This window comes from Bos mutus, chromosome 9 (genome assembly GCF_027580195.1).
Source record: "Bos mutus isolate GX-2022 chromosome 9, NWIPB_WYAK_1.1, whole genome shotgun sequence".
Taxonomy (NCBI): domain Eukaryota; kingdom Metazoa; phylum Chordata; class Mammalia; order Artiodactyla; family Bovidae; genus Bos; species Bos mutus.
This window is the reverse complement of record NC_091625.1, coordinates 100,889,115-100,908,937: the sequence shown is the minus strand read 5'-3', so window position 1 is coordinate 100,908,937 and position 19,823 is coordinate 100,889,115. Positions and strand designations below refer to the sequence as shown.

At 51.1% G+C, this 19,823-nt stretch overlaps 1 protein-coding gene across 1 annotated transcript; it reads left to right on the top strand.

Annotated features, from left to right (window-relative positions):
* Window positions 1–339: 339 nt before the first annotated feature.
* TBXT (T-box transcription factor T) lies at window positions 340–9,663 on the top strand. The gene is given in 9 exon segments (XM_070377158.1): window positions 340–502; window positions 505–544; window positions 1,182–1,446; window positions 2,420–2,554; window positions 3,643–3,704; window positions 3,821–3,882; window positions 5,874–6,050; window positions 7,069–7,198; window positions 9,390–9,663. Coding segments are annotated over 9 exon segments (1,308 nt in total).
* Window positions 9,664–19,823: the final 10,160 nt, after the last annotated feature.

Genomic DNA, 19,823 nt, shown 5'->3' with positions numbered 1-19,823 from the left:
GCCCCGGCGCTTCAAAGGGCTCGCGGCCCAATCCGCCGCGCCCCCCTGCGCCAGGCTGCAGGCTCTATTTATGCCGAGGGGCGATTTTCCTTCCCAGGAGACCTACTCTCGTCCCTCCTTGCGGGAGTTCAAGTGGAATAACCTCCCCCCCACCCCTCTCCCCCGCCCCCTCCTCTCCAGATCGTCGCCTTCCACGGAGGTCGGCGCTGGGTCTGTGCCGTCGCGGGTCTGGGCACTTCTTGGGTCTTCTTGGAAGAGCGGCCGTCTGCGGCGGCGAAGGTGGCGCTTGCGTAGCCAGTCGGGATTTGGGGGGGCGTCGGGGCGCGGGCCGGCAGGAGGATGACCTCCCCGGGCACCGACAGCCCGGGGAAGAGCCTGCAGTACCGGGTGGACCATCTGCTGAGCGCCGTGGAGAGCGAGCTGCAGGCGGGCAGCGAGAAGGGCGACCCCACGGAGCGCGAGCTGCGCGTGGGCCTGGAGGAGAGCGAGTTGTGGCTGCGCTTCAGGAGCTCACCAATGAGATGATCGTCACCAAGAACGGCAGGTGGGCGCGCCGGATCCCTGCCCGGCAACACCCTCGCCTAATCTTTCCGCTCATTTCCGCTTGGGCTGGGAATAGACTCCTGTGGCCTCTCCCTCTGCCTCTAGGCCTTCTTCGCAGAATTGTCACTTTCCTGGGGAGGACGGGGTGGCGTCCCTGCGGGCTCAGATAGTAAAGAAGCTGCCTGCTATGCGGGAGACCCCAGTTCTGGTTTCTGAGTCGGGAAGACCCCCTGGAGAAGGAAATGGCAACAGGCTCCAGTATCCTTGCCTGGAGAATCCCGTGGACACGGGAGCCTGGTGGGCTACAGTCCATGCGATCGCAGAGTCGGACAGGACTGAGAAACCAACACAACCCTGGGGAGAGGGACTCCCCCGGAACTCGGGGGACCTATGCCTCGCCTACTCTTGCCCCCGGCCTGACCCGTGTGCTGCAGCCTCTACCAGGTCCTGTCCCACCTGCCTCCGGAGGCCGAGGGATGAGGGATGGTGGGGTGGGCGCATGCGGATCTAGGTGAGTCCTGGGAAGGAGCACCGTGCGTGGCCCCTTTTAAGTTCCCAGGGGGAGCTTTGTGCCCCAAATGACAGACGCCCCTGCCTTCGGCCTCACGATCCCATCCGGGGTCCTCCTTCCTTTTCAGGAGGATGTTCCCGGTGCTGAAGGTGAACGTGTCTGGCCTAGACCCCAATGCCATGTACTCCTTCCTGCTGGACTTCGTGGCGGCTGACAACCACCGCTGGAAGTACGTGAATGGGGAGTGGGTGCCGGGGGGCAAGCCGGAGCCACAGGCGCCCAGCTGCGTCTACATCCACCCCGACTCGCCCAACTTCGGGGGGCACTGGATGAAGGCCCCCGTCTCCTTCAGCAAAGTCAAGCTCACCAACAAGCTCAATGGAGGGGGCCAGGTAGGTGTGAGGGGTGGGGGGCGGGGGCCAGGTAGGTGTGAGGGGTGGGGGGCGGGGGTCGACTCTAGGAGGGGCCTGCGACTCTGCACCTTCTCGTGGCAGAAAGTGGAAGGGCGCTCTGGCCTGGAGGTGAGGTCTGCCTTCCTCAATTAAGCCCTCAGTGTTGTTTATAGTAAGCTGACGACAGTAACACCCGGGCCTGGAGAGCGAGCGGGGAGAGGGCGCGAAGCCTCGCCTTTGAACAGGCAGGCAGTTCTCAAGCTAAGGGGGCACTTCTGCGGCCTAGCCTTCAGCTTCCCTGGGGTAGAGAAAATATGCATGTCGAGGGTAAGTGCTCACTTCAGAGCTGAATGTGCCTGTACTGACTGCTCGGAGTCTGAACAGACTTGCAAAGCTGTCCTTTTCTACAGACAGTCTTTCCTTGGGGGGTGTTCCCGAAAGCGGCGCTGGTGCTCAGGCATTCCAAGCTGTCTACAGCTGCCCTGGAAGCCGTAGAACTTTGTTCCACCAGGTCGAGCACGTCCGGAAGGGCAGGCGTTGTCTCTGATCCTGTGCAGCGCCTCTCATCCCCTTTCCGACCTAGTTGTGGGAGCAGCGCCTGACGGGCCACCTACCACCTTCACTTGCTCAGTCGCTCCGTCTTGTCCGACTCTTTGTGACCCCAGGGACTGTAGCCTGCCAGGCTCCTCTGTCCATGGGATTTTCCAGGCAAGGATACAGGAGCAGGTTGCCATTTCCTCCTCCAGAGGGTTTGCCCAATCCAGGTATCCCTCGTCTCCTGTGTCTCCTGCATCTCCTGCACTGCAGGCAGTTCTTTATGCCCCGAATCACCAGGGAAGCCCCCAGCGTCAGCAGTGAAGACATTTTCCTGCGAGCTGCAGCTTCTGCGTTTACATCGGGACAAATGGAAGTTTTGCTGTCTTTAACGGTGGGACTTTGAGGATCTCAGTTCCTGTGCTTGTGTCTCTCTCAGATCATGTTGAACTCCTTACATAAGTATGAGCCTCGAATCCACATCGTGAGAGTTGGGGGTCCACAGCGTATGATCACCAGCCACTGCTTCCCGGAGACCCAGTTCATCGCGGTGACCGCTTACCAAAACGAGGAGGTGAGGCACGGGCAGTCAGGGGGCTCGTGTGTGTGTGTGTGTGTGTGAGATTAGTGTCCTTTAGAGTCTAAGGTTTAGACCGATAATCAATGCCTTTTCAAATAATTTCCCATAACGGTAAATACCAAGTGGGACAGAAGGAGGAAAGTTTTAAAATAAGTACTCATTCAGGCACTTTCTCCTTTACTTTTCCCTAAAAGGGTCTAAATCTAGAAGCATCCACTAAATGCTCAAAATGAAAAGATGAATCAAACATTCAGGTTCAGGACTGTAAGATTTCTTGAGAACAAGACTTGAGAGAGAGAGGGGGGGGCGGTGTCTCCTTACTCTGAAAACCTTCCTGAAAGGGTCAGGGGGCACCCCTCCAAGTCTGTGCTGTGTGAAGAGTCAAGTAGACACAGCATGCAGTTTAGAGCCTGTGGATCTGTGTCTATGCCTGACACAGACAAAGGACAGACAGTAGGTGATTAGCTGGTCAGGCTGAGAGTGTTGCCCGCCAGCCAGACTAGAAGTCACTCTCCCTAAGCGGACCTGGGTTATGTTTTGAGCCATGTTTGTTAGACGGGATATTTTTTTAGATACTTTGTTAGACATGCACACAGAATATTTTATTAGACATGCACACAGAATATTGTCAGCAGTGAAGAAGTGAAATGAAAGTCACTCAGTCGTGTCCGACTCTTTGGGACCCATGGACTACACAGTCCAGGCCCGAATACTGGAGGGGGTGGCCTTTCCCTTCTCCAGGGGATCTTCCCAACCCAGGGATTGAACCCAGGTCTCCCACATAGTGGGCAGATTCTTTACTAGCTGAGCCACAAGGGAAGCCCTTGTCAGCAGTAGGTTAAATTTATTATTGTGAATTCCACTTAGGAAATCAGCATTTAAAAGCTTTACATAAATGTGCTGTTCTTTATGAAATATTATAATTACTTGTCTACTTCAGATTCAAATAGGAAAATATACCTGGAAAGAAGTCTGAATATATTTGAATATTTAAAGGGGGTACTGGTGGTGCCTGATTTCTTGGTGCCTAATTAAATCCTCTAACGAGCAGATACTAGTAGATGCAATTTCTTGTTTTTCAGATCACAGCTCTTAAAATTAAATACAACCCATTTGCAAAAGCTTTCCTCGATGCAAAGGAAAGGTGAGAGAATGCTAACGATACCCCTTGGGGGAAGAAGTGTGCAGAATGATGCGCTACTGCTGCAGATACTGTTTCCTGAATGTTCTCCTTGACCATTCAATACACTTTCTTGACAGAAGCGATCACAAAGATATGCTGGAAGAAGCAGGAGACGGCCAGCAGTCTGGGTACAACCAATGTACGGTTTGTTGCGCTCTGCCCAGGGGCACCTTGTCTCAGGGACGAGCCTGTCTGGGGCAGGGGGCTGGGGATGGAGAAGACAGAGCTTCTGGGTGCCCCTGGGAGCACACCGCACTTGGCTGTGCAAGGCAGTGGCCCCGCGTGTTGATGCTGTTCCTACTGGTCATCAAACTGCTGGTCCTCAGCCTCTGCTCCATCGGGCCTTTCGGAGGGCGCCCCCCGACCAGCTCACGGGATTCCTGACAGAGGAGCCTGGGTTCTTTGGCTTTGAGGCCCCTCCAGAGGCTTCCTAGGTGGCATGATGGTAAAGAATCCGCCTGCCAGTGCAGGAGACAAAGGAGACCCAGCTTCGATCCCTGGGTCGGGAAGATCCCCTGGAGGAGGAAATGGCAACCCACTCCAGTATTCTTGCTTGGGGAATCCCATGGACAGAGAAGCCTGGAGGGCTACAAGTCCATGGAATCAGAGTCTATGGACACGACCGAGGGCTGAGCACACAGGAGGCGGCTCCAGCCATGGCTAGGATGGACTGCTGAGACCCTGATCAGTGTTCAGACTCTGCTGTGTTGGGCAGGAGAAGAACTTGGCTCTCATCCACTCTGAGATGGTCTGTCTTTTTGTTAATGGCCGAGAACGGAAGGACCGTCTTTGGGACGGTGCTTCTGATCATGTGGAGCTCTCCTCCAGCTTGCTTCGGGGCTGGGAATGGCCCGCTGGGTCATGCTGGAGACAGCAGCTTGCAGGATGGGCAAGTCTGCTTTCAGTCTGGCCTCCTTCAGGAGTTAGTGAGGTAGTCAGTGGAGTGATGCAGGTCTGTAGCAGAGTCTATCAGGGAAAAGGCTTTCTCTACCCATCCAGGCGGGGTGGGGACTCAGAGATGAGAAACTGGTAATGGTTGGGAGAGAAAAGTTATTGCTGGCTGCTCACTTCTAAGTTCGGGAGGAACCAGAGCGCCGGCTTCCTCAAAGAACGGTTTTCCCTTTCTTTCTCTGTCTTTCTCCCTCCCTCCCTCCTTCTTTATCCTTCATGGACTACTTTAACAAACAGCTCTCCTAAGTGGCTGACGGCTGCCACCTCACAGAGCAGAATATGAACAACTGCTCTGGCCAGCCGTGGGCCGGAGCTTTGTGGACAGGTCTGGACCCTCCTCTCGTTGGAATGCTGTCTGCAGTTAGAGTTTGGGACTTGGAGCCTGAGTAGTTGTCCTCCTCGTGGTTGCTTTTCTGAATTTTTTTTTAAAAAGAGGAAAATAAAGGGAATGGAGAAGAAACGGGAGCTGTAAAGGAGGGCAGGGCAGTGTTGGAATGATTCTCTGATTGACCTGTAAGGTGGGAAAGGGTGAGCCGAACGCAGAAGAAAAGCGAGGAGAACACGGGTGCCCGTCCAGGCAGGACGAGACTCCTCCGCGTGACGGTGTGGTCTGCAGCGGGGAGGGAAGCGGGGAGAAGCTGGGGGCAGGGCTGTCCCTGTGCGTCCTGAGTCTGAATTTTGTCTGTTTTAACATTTATTCACGCTCAGTAGTTTGGCCTTGAAAACTGACCTGTCTGGAGGGTCAGCACGTCGCGGGGGATATTCTGGGAGGATCCTGGCAGGGGAGATTTTTTGAGGAAGCCACACGGCTGGCAGAGGTTGGGGTCAGTCTCTCAGGTTCTTGGGTGATGATCCCTTCTCTGGACGCACGGGTGATGCCCACGACCCCTGAAGCCTGGTCAGGCCCTCGGTGTCCACGGACCCTGAGGAGGAGACCCGTCGCTCCCTGGCCTCTGCCCCGCTGTCCTTTAGCTTCGTTTCCGGCCACGTGGCTCGTGGGATTTTTAGTTCCCCGACCGGGGCCTGAACCGGGGCCCTCCGCAGTGAGAGCTCGGAGTCCTGAGCCCTGGACCGCAGGGAAGCCCCGTCTTGCCTGTTCGATGACGGAAGGGAGGCCGAGCGGGGTCCTAGATGACGGAAGGGAGGCCGAGCGGGGTCCGCAGCGTGCTTCTCTCACAGCAGGGGGCTGGCTGATCCCCGGAACCAGCACCCTGTGTCCACCCGCCACCCCCCACCCCCAGTTCGGAGGCCCCCTCTCGCTCCCCTCCACACACGGCTGCGAAAGGTACCCGGCCCTGAGGAGCCACCGGCCAGCCCCTTACCCCACCCCGTACGCGCATCGCAACAGTTCTCCAAGTAAGTCCCGCGCGGAAGCGGAAGGCGGCGGGGGTTGGGATGCTGGGAAGACTTCCGGGAAGGGAGAGGCAGTCGGTGAGCGTCCAGGGAGCAGGCTCTTGACTGGCTCGAGAGGGACCTTTTGTGTCCATGTCGCTGCTGGCTCGACCACAGAGACCTCCAGGCCAGGGGCTTCAGGGCTGAATGTCCGTGCTACCGCTGAGCCTCTTTTCTTTGGGACCCTGGGCCCAGGCTTGCATATTTTGAGAACCTTGTAAGGTGATGATGCCGGGCCAGCCAGGCACGAGGATTACTAGCTTGACGAGACGCAAGAGTGTTTCTCCAAGTATGAGGCCAGGGTCAGTGGCTCCAGCATCATCTGAAAACCCCCCCGACCCACAGAGTCAGAAGCTCCGGTGGTCCAGCACTTGGTGGTCTAACATGCGCCTAGGGGATACAGGCTTATCCCTGCCCCTAGGTGCAGGCTTGAGTGGTATGAACACGGGCCAGACCACGAAGACCCCTGGACCTAATTCCCTCTAATACCACGGATGCCCCAGACTTCATTTTGTCTGGCTCTGAAAGGAGGAAAAAAGCAAATGAACGCCATAAAACAATTAAGCAATTAAAGCTGATTTGAAATGGAAGAAGCTTATTTGGGAAGGAAATAGGAGTCCAGCTAGAGCCTAGATCATATTTTAAATTTTGCCTTGAGTAAATGGTTTTCAAAGCCCTTTTAATTCTTAAGCAATAATCCTTTGCAGAAAAGACAGGTAAAAATTACATTGATTTTTCAGTATAATTAATTCTTAATCATGTGACTGTAGGAGTCCATTTTGTACAGGATAGCTATTGATCTAATGATAAAGAAAAAGCCTGGGTGCTGGAATATATTCCAGTATGTACACTGACAATGTGTATTGGCCTCTGATGACCGATTAAGCAGGTGGTGATGTAGCTCCAGCTGTTGGTAGCGTTTCAGTGTGTTTTTTCCCTCTTGGAAGCCCCCATCAGTAATGACACTTTCTTACATCTGTAGCCTATTCCGACAGTTCATCTGCGTGTCTGTCCATGCTCCAGCCCCATGACAACTGGTCCAGCCTTGGAATGTCTGCCCACACCAGCATGCTGCCCATGGGTCCGAACGCTGGTCCTCCTGCAGGCTCCAGGTAACGCATGTCTGGGGAGTGAGGCAAAGTGTGGGAACGTGAGTGCCTGTGATGTCATCCCATCCCATCCATTAGCCTGTATCCTGCTCTTCACTTATGGGTGACAGGTTTTTATTGGTAACTTGACTACTAGCCAGCTATGTCCGGGGCTCCGGGTTACATGACTGCTGTGAGTTCCTGCTTCACCTGTCCTCTGGGAGTTCAGTGGTGCTTTCAGGGTGGACGGAGCTGGAATCTCATGGTAGGGAGCAGGGACCCTCTCCTGGCTCTGCTGTTTACTGGTCCATGCGATGGACAAGCCTCCTGAGCATCGCTTCTTCAGGAAAAGGGCACCAAACAACCCCAGCCTCAGCCCATCTTCCCAGGCTTGTAGGTGTACAGGATTGTGGGGTCAGTAGGTGAATCTTGAAGACAAGTTTCCAGAACCTCTTTTGACAGGCACTGTCAAATTAAGGAAATACATTTGTTGGATTTCTGTGGATATAGAATCAGGGTGTTTCTTCACATACAGGTAACTTGAAAAGAATGATGACTATTTTATTATTAAATTGAAAATTGTATAGAGGGAGGTTGGCTTCAAAAAATCAAGCTGGTCGGTCAACGTATTATATTTCTTCATAGGATTTTTATAATAAAAACTAAAATGACAAAGTGAGAGCCCTTTCCACGTTTTCTAAGGAGGAAATGAGTCACCGGTATTAAATGATTGAACAGGTTGGCTCACAGCAGAGTGAGTCATGGACAAGGCACCTTGACCTCAAAAGCAGTGCAGGTTCTGTGTGGATGCTAGCTCGGTTGCTCAGTTGCGTCCGACTCTTTGGAACCCCATGGACTGTACAGAATATCAGAATTTGCCTAAGATCTTAATTCTTTATGTTTAGGAAGCAGTTCCTTTAAAGTAGGAATCCAATGTCTACTCTTAAAAATAGAGCAAGCAATACATAACCAGGAAGCCTTTCCAGGGCTCCGAGGTCACCTAGAAGACTGCGGTGAGTCGGATGACCTGCAGGTTACAACGGGTCCCCCTGAGGACTCGAGTGCATCTCGGAGCCTTGCTGCCTTTCATCTGTAAAATGGGGAGAGTCCCCTGCCTCCCTTCATCACGCCTGTTTGCAAGTCCAAGGGCATCTGAAGTGTAGGACGTGGCCTGGTCAGCCGCATAGCCCGCCACAGCCTAAGCCCTCCTCGTTCATTTACGGAAGGATTGATTCTGCTAGAAGAGAGGGACATTTTCAGAAGCAAAACGTCAGCCTGGTGTAGTGTTGGTCGGGCCTGTGTTCTCACACAGGGGAGGGCTAATGTCCGTTTCCAGTTCCTTCCTTCAGGGACGGGGAAGCAGAGCCTTGAAGGTGGGCTCGGAGCAAGGCTCACCTGACAAAGTGGGTTAACGGGGGTTTACTTCCAGGTCTGAGTCCTGGGGCTCTTCCTTCTCCAGGGGCCACGCTGACATGTGCTGACACGTGGTGCCCACAGGGCGTCACCAGAGGACGCCCTCCACCATCCACGTGTGTCTCCCTCGTAGGAATGACTAGCTTTTTTTTTTTTTTTTAAAGATTTGTTTATTTCCTAACTCTTTGGCTGTGGCAGGCCTTCACCGCTACGCGGACGTGGTCTAGTTGTGGCGAGTCGGGGCTTCTCGTTGCGATGCCTGCTTTTGTGGCCGAGCACGGACTCCAGGGTGTGTGGGCTTCAGGAGCTGCGGCTCACGGGCTCTCCAGAGCACAGGCTCAGTAGTTGTGGCTCGTGGGCTGATCGCTCTGGGGCATGTGGGATCTTCCCAGACCAGAGATTAAACCCGTGTCCCCTGCCCTGGCACGTGGATTCTTAACCAGGACCACCAGGGAGGCCCAGGAATTACTAGTCAACACGGATGCGTACGCACATCCTCTGAAACATCGGACTCGGTGCATCTGAGAACTTGGGTTCTCAGCTTGAGCACAAAGCTGGGGTCTTTGGAGCGGAAGCTAACAGTGCGTGTCGAGGCGTTTTTAGGCGGCTCCTAATGATTTTGTTTCTTGTGGGCAGATGAGACGTGACCTCTATCCGTGTCCGAGTGTGATTTAATCACACAGAGGAAATGAGCCGTTTATGCCCCGGCCGTCTGGGGTGGGGTTGGCGGGGGTCTCTTGTCCCCTCCTGGAGCGCCTGCCCAGGTCTCTGACCCGTCTGTCTCCCCACTTTTCCGTTTCAGCCAGTACCCCAGCCTGTGGTCCGTGAGCAGCGCCGCCGTTGCCCCGGGCGCCCAGGCGGCGGGCGTGCCCAGCGGGCTGGGAGCCCAGTTCTTTCGAGGCTCCTCCGCCCACTCTGCCCCCCTCGCCCACCCGGTCTCGGCATCCTCCTCGTCGGGGTCCCCACTGTACGAGGGGGCCGCCACGGCCACAGACGTTGCCGACAGCCAGTACGACGCCTCGGCCCAGGCCCGCCTCCTGGCCTCGTGGACGGCCGTGTCGCCCCCGTCCATGTGAGCCGGAGCCTGTGCCTGAAAGGAGGCCGGGACTGCAGTGTTTGAGCGGCAGTCTCGTGGGGCGTGGGAAGGGGGTCAGGCCTGCTAACCGCCCTTCCAAGAAAAGAGGAAGAAGGTTCATGTTCTGTTATGTATCAGGGGTCCCACCGCCAGCGCTGTGCTCCTCCTCCGTGGTGGCGATGCGTCCTGGGTCCTTTCTGTGCTGCAGGTGTGGAAGCAAGGCGGGGGCCTCCCTCGCCAGGACCCTCAGTAACAGTGACCGGCCAGCATCCAGAAGCTGCGTTTCTCTTACATACAGCCCGGAGATGCCTCTGGCGCATCAGGCTTTGTAACTTCTCCGGTCATACTCTGGGGAGATAAAAAGCACGCTTCCAGTTCTCCTCCCTGTTGCTTTCCAGTAGCTTCCAGGTCCCTTTGGGACCCCTGTAGCTGGGGTACTAGCCGCAGCCCAGCTGAGACAGAATTGAGCCACTCTTGGGGGACAGCAGATGGTCGTTGAAACAACAGTGTCCAGCTCTGCCTGCTAGAATGTTTGCTTTTGAGCATAGGTAGCTGATCTCTTGTACTGTTAAACCTACAAATGTTTATGTTTTTCTTTTGACAAACTAGCCAAAGACAATCAGCAGAAAGTATTTTCTGCAAAATAAAGGCAATGTGCAAAATTCGGTTGGTCTAGTTATTATTTAAAACCCTTCTTTCGGAATGAGACTTTGCTTGTGCTTATGACTATCCTGGAGGAGCTTTTCAGTCTATGATGGACTTTAACATTTTATCCAATCAGTGGCAGGACTAGAAGTGAAATGTTCATATATTTATTTACTCAATAGATAGACTACGTTGCCACAAAAATGCAAATGATGTTAAATGATTTTCAAGAGAGCCAGCACTGAGGGGTGAATGTGGATAGTGACGGGATGTAGACCATAATGATGCCATGAAGATTAAACGGAATGTTTACTCCATTCAAGCAAAGATACATAGAGTGAACTGGCAAAGGGTTAGAGTTTGTAGGTGCCAGGTGTAGCCACCACAGTCATTTGAACAATAAGGCATCTGTTAACATCTTCCCTGCTAGTAAGGTTTCCCAGGAGTGAGTCAGAACCACACCTGTGCTAGATTGGGGCAATTTCTCCACCTAGTGGCAGAACCCTTACTGTAATCCTAGCTGTTCAAGCTCGATGCTCTGAACCTCCTGTACCTTTGAGTGTGAACCTAGAACTGAAGTGTAAAGGCCTGCACCTTTGGTGTGTCTGTGCCTGCTTTCCATCGGGCCATGCTTCTTGTAAACTATTTGCCACTTGAAAGTTTTTCTTGGTTTTATTCCTGTGTGTGTGTGTTAGTTGCTCGGTTGTGTCTGAGTCTCTGTGACCCCATGGACAGTAGCCCGCCAGGCTTCTCTGTTCATGGGATTCTCCAGGCACGAATACTGGAGTGGGTTGCCATTCCCTTCTTCAGGGGATCTTTCCCACCCAGGGTTTGAACCCAGGTCTCCCGCATTGCAGGCAGATTCTGTACCATCTGAGCCACCAGGGAATCTGGTTTTATTCCTACTAGGTTTTAATGCAACTCCTGTAGAAAACCCGAGATGAGAAGACCTGATATTATATAAAGATATAAAAGGCCTTCCCTGGTAGCTCAGCTGGTAAAGAATCTGCCTGCAGTGGAGGAGACCCGGGGTTAATTCTTGGGTCAGGAAGATCCCCTGGAGAAGGAAATAGCAACCTACTCAGGTATTCCTGCCTGGAAAATCTCATGGACAGAGGAGCCTGGCAGGCTATAGTCCATGGTACCGCAAGAGTCAGACATGACTTAGTGACTAAACCACTGAAGATATAGAAGTATTGGAAGAATATTTTAAAATAAACCACTGCCCAAGTAGGACTGGGAAGTAAACTGGCCCCAGACGTGAGGTCTGCAGAAGAGTGAGGCGGGGAAGGAGGTGGCAGGACGGGTCGTGATGGGGTTTCCCAGAACACATCACCTGACTGCCGTCCACAGGCTGGGGCCGTCCCCAGCACCTGCCCCTTCCCAGGCCTTCAGGAGCGTTAGTGAGTGATGACCGAGCTGCGGTGAAGAGGAGCATGTGTCCAGTGAGACTCATGCTCTGGGTCGCTGGGGAGCACCGCCAGGAACGGAGCCCTGCCCCCGCTGGGGGCTGCGGGGAGATGGGGCCTCCACTCTGGGCTTTGACATGTTGGAGTTTCTGAAGGTGACCCAGAGAGCAAATTCAAGGAGTTAATATTTTAATAAATCCAATAGCATCCTTTTGGCTATGTAGCGGGGCAGTGGCAGCCAAAAAGAGCGAGGAGCCGGCAATTTTGGTACAAAAAACCTGGATAGGACTGTTCATCCTCATCCCTTGCTGTGGGAACCTCAGGAAAGTTAGCTATGCTTCTAGAAGTTGAAGTTCCTTATCTGTCCAGATGCAGAAAGAAAAGACCTGGGTGCTGTCAAAACGAATCTGTGGATCTCCCTGCCCGGTCCAGTGGTTAAGTGCTTTCACTAGAGGGGACGTGGATTCAATCCCTGGTCCAGGAACTAAGATCCCCAAAGCGAAAGAACATAGAAATAAAGTAAAAATGCATCTGTTTTACCCAAAACACACACTTTTCGGGAGCACCGTCTGTCCCACTGGCCAATTGAAAAATGCTGTGGACTCTATCAGGAAGAAGACGCCTAACCTAGAAGACATCAGGAAATTTGGTCAACAGTATACCAAGAGAAGGGACTGCGTCACACAGGAGGAAAGAGGTCCCCAGGAAAGGAGATGTAAGAGCCTGTGAAGAGGGCTTGGCTCTTCACAGGAGGGGAGCTGCTTCTGAGCCCGGCTGGGCTGAGACAGCTGAAGACGGTCACAGACAGGCAGAGGACAGCTCGCCCCACTTCCCTCCTGCCCTGCACTGGAACCTGTAATTGCTGTCCACCTCTGATGGACAGAGGACCTCTGTTAGCAAACATTCCTCTTCTTAAAATTTGGCTGTAAAACCAAGAGGGAGAAAGCAGTGCGATCACAAAGATATTAATGTGAATAGTAAAGTGGAGTTGCTCAGTCGTGTCCGACTCTCAGCAACCCCATGGACCGTAGCCCACCAGACTCCTCCGTCCATGGGATTTTCCAGGCAAGAGTACTGGAGTGGGTTGTCATTTCCTCCCTGAGAAAACCGTAAATATCTGTAAAGCAAAACGAAACCTGCAGTGGGACCCTTCCACGTGGGAAGACGAGGTGTCCCGGGGTGAGTGGGTGCAGGGCCGGGACTCGGGGGAGCCCGCGGCACAGGGACTGCAGAGGCGTGTCCGTGGCCGTGTTCACGGCACAGCCTCCTGCCCCGGGAGAGCTGGCGTGGACCCCTGCTCCCTGGCCCTCCCTGGCCCTCACTCCCGTGCTTCCTTGCAGTGGCGTCCGCCTTCCCAGCCCCCGTCACTACTGCCCTTTCTCCGCTTGAAAGAAAGGTTTACTGCTGACTCCCCCAGCTCTTCATTGACTCAGGTGTAAAAACCTCCGGACATCAAACGGAAAGACAATTGTTCACCCTCAGGCCTCATAAAGGCCCCCAGGTTCTCCTCCCCAACAGACCCCGTTGAGAATCCGCATGGTAGAGGTGCCGGCTTCCCGCACCCAAACGCACGTCACCTACTTCCAGCCGGCCTGGGGGGAGCTCGCCCATCTGACTCGCAGTTTTATAAACTCTAAAAGAGTTTACTGTTATTACTTTTTATTCTGGCTGGCCTTGTAGCATGCCGGAACTTAGCTCGAGACAGGGATCGCAAGCCCGTGCCTGCTGCAGTGGAAGGGAAGGTCGTAACTACCGGACCACCGGGAAGCCTCCTGACTCCCGGTTTTAAATTCTCCGGAGACGATAACTGTACACTTTGCGGTGCTTAGTATGTGCCCGCCACTGTTCTCAGAGGCTTCCCTCATAGTTCACTTGGTAAAAGAATCTGCCTGCAATGCAGGGCACCCGGGTTTGATTCCTGGGTCAGGAAGATCCTCTGGAGAAGTCATTCAATCGTGTCCAACTCTTTGCGACCCCATGGATTGCAGCCCAGCAGACTCCTCTGCCCATGGGATTCTCCAGCAAGAATACTGCAGTGGGTTGCCATTTCCTCCTCCAAGAGTCGGACACGACTTATCAATGAAACCACCACCACCGCTGTTCTAAGTACATTGCGTGTGTCTCTACCTCCTACAAAACCTCTCCTCATTTCATAGAAAAGCAGGTGGAGAGCAGAGGCGTGGAACGCCTTGTCCCAGGTCACATAGACGGTGGGCCGAGGGTTGGGAGACGCAGCCAGGGGATGTGCGCGCAGAGCCCCCGCTTGCTACCCGTGTGCTCGGCCGACAGAACAAGGCAGGCGGCTTCCCTGGCAGTCGCGTGGGAGGCTGAGGCAGGCACGGAGCGCCCGCGCTGGTTCCGGGAGGAGCTCTGTTGAATGTTCCATCACTGTTAGAATATCGAGGCATCTGATAACAGTACGACCGTATCCACCAGAGACACGGCTTAACCCCGCCTCACAGGGACCCGCGGCTGGCTGGATGCTGGGGCGAGGAGGGGGCTTGAGGAAGGGGTGCTTTCTACACTGGTTTGAAACTACTGGCCGTACAAGTGTGGGTCTATCCCTGACTGTTCTGTTCCACTGATGTGTCTTCCTATCTTTATTTCAGTCTTGCTTTATAATAATGCTGGAATTTAAGAAATGAAAGCTCTCCAACTTTACTCTTCTTGATCACTTTAAATATATGTTGCTGCTGTTGTTGAGTCATTAAGTCATGTCCGACTCGTTGTGACCGTATGGACCGTAGCCCACTAGATTTTCCTGTCCGTGGGATTTCCCAGGCAGGAATACTGGAGTGGGTTGCCATTTCCTTCCCCAGGGAATCTTCCCAACCCAGGGATCAAAGCCACGTCTCCTGCATTGGTAGCTGGATTCTTTACCACTGAGCCACCTGGGAAGTCTATTATAGGTTTATGCCCCCAAATTGTTATTATTTTTGGTTAAAATGATCAGTGTATGATGTGATATTCACCCTTTCTGGTAATCTGCATCATCTGCAGATTTGGAGTTCCATCTGGGAAATTTCTATCAGTCTTTCTCATAGGATAGGTTTGCTGGAGATGAACTGTTTCAGGTTTTGTCAGTGACCATCTTTATTTCCCTTTCAACTTGGAATACTATCTTTACCAGGAATAGCGTTCTCGTTTGCTGGCCTGTTTATATCCTGTGGGTGTTTTTCGGCCGTTCCCTAGTCGTCTGGCCGCTGTGGTCTCTGGTGAGAGTCAGACGCCGCTCACAGCACCATCACGCACCTCGCTGTGTGTTCATCACCGCACGGTACTTCCTGCTGCTTCTAAGCTCTGTCGTTTATCTTTCATTCTCAGCAGCTTTACTGTGACGTTCCTAAATTTATTTATTCATGTATTTTTTGCAGTAATCCCGCTTGGAGTTGGCTGGGAATTTCGTATCTGCGAGTTAGTGTTTTCACCAGCGTGGGAGTGTTCTCAGCTATCGTGTGTCGACAGGTTTTCTCTGTGGCGTTATATCTCTCCTCTTCCTCTAGGACTCCAATTGTTTGTGTGTTTGATGTTTGACTTTTTGACCTTGTCCCACAAATTTTGTGGGCTCCTGACTGATTTTTCCTCTACTTTTTTTTCCTTTTTATTCAGTTTGGACTCTTTCATTGATCTGTCTTCAATTCACTGTGTCTTTCCTTTGCAACATCCAGTCTACTATTAAGCCTATCAATGTGTGTACATGCGCAATTGCTCAGTCATGCCTGACTCTTTGCGACCCCATGAACTGTAGCCCATCAGGCTCCTCTGTCCATGGGATTCTCCAGGCAAGAACACTGAAGTGGATTGCCATTTCCTCCTTCAGCGAATCTTCCCAACCCAGCGATAGAACCCGTGTCTCCTGCATTGGCGGGTGGGCTCTTTACCACCGGGCCACCTGGGAAGCCTATCTAAGGATTTATTTATTACTAACAAGTTTTATTTCTAACATTTAGCATTCGAGAAATTGGTCCAAATTTCTAGTGTTCTATCTGCTGAATTTAGTTGTCTCTTTACACAGCTATCTTTTTCTTTTTAAAAAACTTTTTATTTTGTATTAAGTTGTAGCTGATTCGGAGAAGGCAATGGCACCCCACTCCAGTACCCATGCCTGGAAAATCTCATGGGCAGAGGAGCCTGGTGGGCTGCAGTCCATGGGGTTGCTAGGAGTCAGACACGACTGAGAGACTTCACTTTCACTTTTCACTTTCATGCATTGGAGAAGGAAATGGCAACCCACTCCAGTGTTCTTGCCTGGAGGATCCCAGGGGCAGGGGAGCCTGGTGGGCTGCCGTCTATGGGGTCTCACAGAGTCAGACACGACTGAAGCGACTTAGCAGCAGCAGCAGCAGCAGGTTGTAGCAGATTAACAAATAGTGTTGTGATAATTTCAGGTAAATGTGAACAGTGAAGGGACTAAGCCATATATACGTATATCCATTCTCCCCCAAACTCTCCTCCCATCCAGGTGCATATAACATTGAGCAGAGTTCCATGTGTACACAAGCAGTCTTTTCCTACAGTACACTTTCACATTTTTAACATAGCCATTTTAAAGTCTCTGACTCTTTAAAACTATTTAAAACTGTGCTTACTGATGATTCCTTTTTTTTTTTTTTAACATGATTTCTTTTCCTACTGTTTCATATGTCTTGTGATTTTTGATTTTCTGCTGGATATTTTTGTAGAAAAGAATAGTAGAGACTAAAATAGATGATCAGTGATCAGTGCAAAGAAATAGAGGAAAACAATAGAATAGAGATCTCTTCAAGAAAACTAGAGATACCAAGGGAACATTTCATGCAAAGATGGGCTTGATAAAGGACAGAAATGGTGTAGACCTAACAGAAACAGAAGATATTAAGAAGAGCTGACAAGAATACACAGAAGAACTGTACAAAAAAAGATCTTCATTGTTGGGAAGCCCAGTACAAAATAGCCGGTTGGAGGAAGTCCTTGGGAAAATGGTGAAGGGCCAGAAATACCCCGGCTTGGTGTGCTCGGGCAGAAAAACATCTCCTGCCTTTGGTTATGCCCGGCGCCAAGATTTAATAATAAATATTAATGTGTAATTAATAATAAATATTAATTTAATAAAAATTAATTAATAATAATATTAATGTTGCTTGAGAAAACGGGTTATGGGATAAGCACACGGGTCACTTAGACCGTGCTGTCTTTGAAATATTTTTAAGGATTAGGTGTTAACCCCGTACATGCTCTGCTGGCTGTATACTCTAAGCTCTTCGTTCCTACTTCTATAAAAAGGCTTGACTGCAGAAATAAACTTGTCAGTCTTTGCAAGAGACTGTCCGAGTGTCCTTCTTTCAGTTTCGTCACTTCCAAGTCCCGGGGAGAAAATCCCCAACATTCATGACCCAGATAATCACGATGGTGTGATCAGTCACCTAGATCCAGACATCCTGGAATGTGAAGTCAAGTGGGCCTTAGAAAGCATCACTATGAACAAAGCTAGTGGAGGTGATGGAATTCCAGTTGAGCTATTTCAAATCCTAAAAGATGATGCTGTGAAAGTGCTGCACTCATATGCCAGCAAATTTAGAAAATTCAGTAGTGGCCACAGGACTGGAAAATGTCAGTTTTCATTGCAATACCAAAGAAAGGCAATGCCAAAGAATGCTCAAACTACCGCACAATTGCACTCATCTCACACACTAGTAAACTAATGCTCAAAATTCTCCAAGCCAGGCTTCAGCAATACGTGAACCGTGAACTTCCAGATGTTCAAGCTGGTTTTAGAAAAGGCAGAGGAACCAGAGATCAAACTGCCAGCATCTGTTGGATCGTCGAAAAAGCAAGAGAGTTCCAGAAAAACATCTATTTCTGCTTTATTGACTATGCCAAAGCCTTTGACTGTGTGAATCACTACAAACTGTGGAAAATTCTTCAAGAGATGGGAATACCAGGCCACCTGACCTGCCTCTTGAGAAACCTGTATGCAGGTCAGGAAGCAACAGTTAGAACTGGACATGGAACAACAGACTGGTTCCAAATAGGGAAAGGAGTACATCAAGGCTATATATTGTTACCTGAGTATTTAACTTATATACAGAGTACATCATGAGAAATTTTGGGCTGGATGAAGCACAAGCTGGAATCAAGATTGCTGCAAGAAGTATCAATAACCTCAGATATGCAGATGACACCACCCTTATGGCAGAAAGTGAAGAACTAAAAAGCCTCTTGATGAAAGCGAAAGAGGAGAGTAAAAAGTTGGCTTAAAGCTCAATATTCAGAAAGCCAAGATCATGGCATCCAGTCCCATCACTTCATGGCAAATAGATGGGCAAACAGTGTCAGGCTTTATTTTTTGGGGCTCCAAAATCACTGCAGATGGTGACTGTAGCCATGAAATTAAAAGATACTTGATCCTTGGAAGAAAAGTTATGACCAACCTAGACAGCATATTCGGAGAAGGCAATGGCACCCCACTCCAGTACTCTTGCCTGGAAAATCCCATGGACGGAGGAGCCTGGTAGGCTGCAGTCTATGGGGTCGCTAAGACTGAGCAACTTCACTTGCCGCTTTCATGCATTGGAGAAGGAAATGGCAACCCACTCCAGTGTTCTTGCCTGGAGAATCCCAGGGACGGAGGAGTGTAGTGGGCTTCTGTCTATGGGGTCACACAGAGTTGGACACGACTGAAGCGACTTAGCAGCTTAGACAGCATATTAAAAAGTAGAGACATTACTTTGCCAACAAAGGTCCATCTAGTCAAGCCTATGGTTTTTCCAGTGGTCATGTATGGATGTGAGAGTTGGACTATAAAGAAAGCTGAGCACTGAAGAACTGATGCTTTTGAACTGTGGTGTTGGAGAAGACTCTTGAGAGTCCCTTGGACTGCAAAGAGATCCAACCAGTCCATCCTAAAGGAGATCAGTCTTGGGTGTTCACTGGAAGGACTGATGCTGAAGCTGAAACTCCAATACTTCGGCCACCTGATGTGAAGAACTGACTCGTTGGAAAAGACCCTGATGCTGGGAGAGATTGAGGGCAGGAGGAGAAGGGGACGACAGAGGATAAGATGGTTGGATGGCATTACCGACTCAGTGGACATGAGTTTGGGTGGACTCTGGAAGTTGGTGATGGACAGGGAGGCCTGGCATGCTGCAGTCCATGGGGTTTCAAAGATTCAGACACGACTGAGCAACTGAACTGAACTGAACTGGAAGTAGATGATATTTACCTGCAGACAGAGGCAAGCTCTTGTTCTCTTGGGCTGAGGTGAGGATGTCAGTCTGATCTATAGTTCAGGGCAGTCTGAGGTTTGCTGCTGTTTCTGTGTGATTCAGTTCACTACTGGCTTACGTATTTTGATGGATGGGATTTAAACATGGGTGTGGTTCCAGAACCTGTCTCAGCTGTTTCACATCTGTGCTGTTGCCCTGCCATCTCTAAAGGCTCAGAACACCTAAGACGGCATGTTCACAGCTCTCTGTGCACGTCTGGACTTCAGAAAGGGATTCCTTGTACCTGGGTGAGACCCCACGCACCTGACTGAGCTCCCTGTGAGCTCTTGTTCTCTGATCAGCTTTTGCTCTCAGCACCCAGGGAAGCGCTCAGTGGAGGCCCGTGGAGAATGGTTGGTGGTTCGGTGCAGAAAGGATCTGAGACTTGGGCTCCCAGGATTCTATCCAGCTCACGTGCAGATGTAAAAACTTTGACTGTTTCTTCTTAGCCTCATCCGTGGTAGATGCGCCCTGGCCTTACCATTCTGCTATGGATGAGTGCATTCTTGGGTGTCTTCCCTCCTACGGACAGCTCATCACTTTCTTATGTGTCTTTGTGTCTTCAGAATACTAAGCAAGTGCTATCATTTTGTAGCTTATCTTCCTTTTCTTGTTAAGTTAAAATCAATGGTCTCAGACAACTTTTTAAAATTTAAACCAGAGTCAAAAGCCCCTCTGATGTGTTACTCATCTACAAAATGCTTTCCATTTTCTCTCGTCTGATTGCCCCCCCTGATTTAAATGTTTAGATATTGAGCTGTTTAGTTTTTTCATTGCTCATCTTTACATAAAATGAGATTTTTTTTTTCCTTGCCAGCTTTCTAAAGCAGAGGGTAAGGCCATGCTTTCTGTCTGTGCACAGT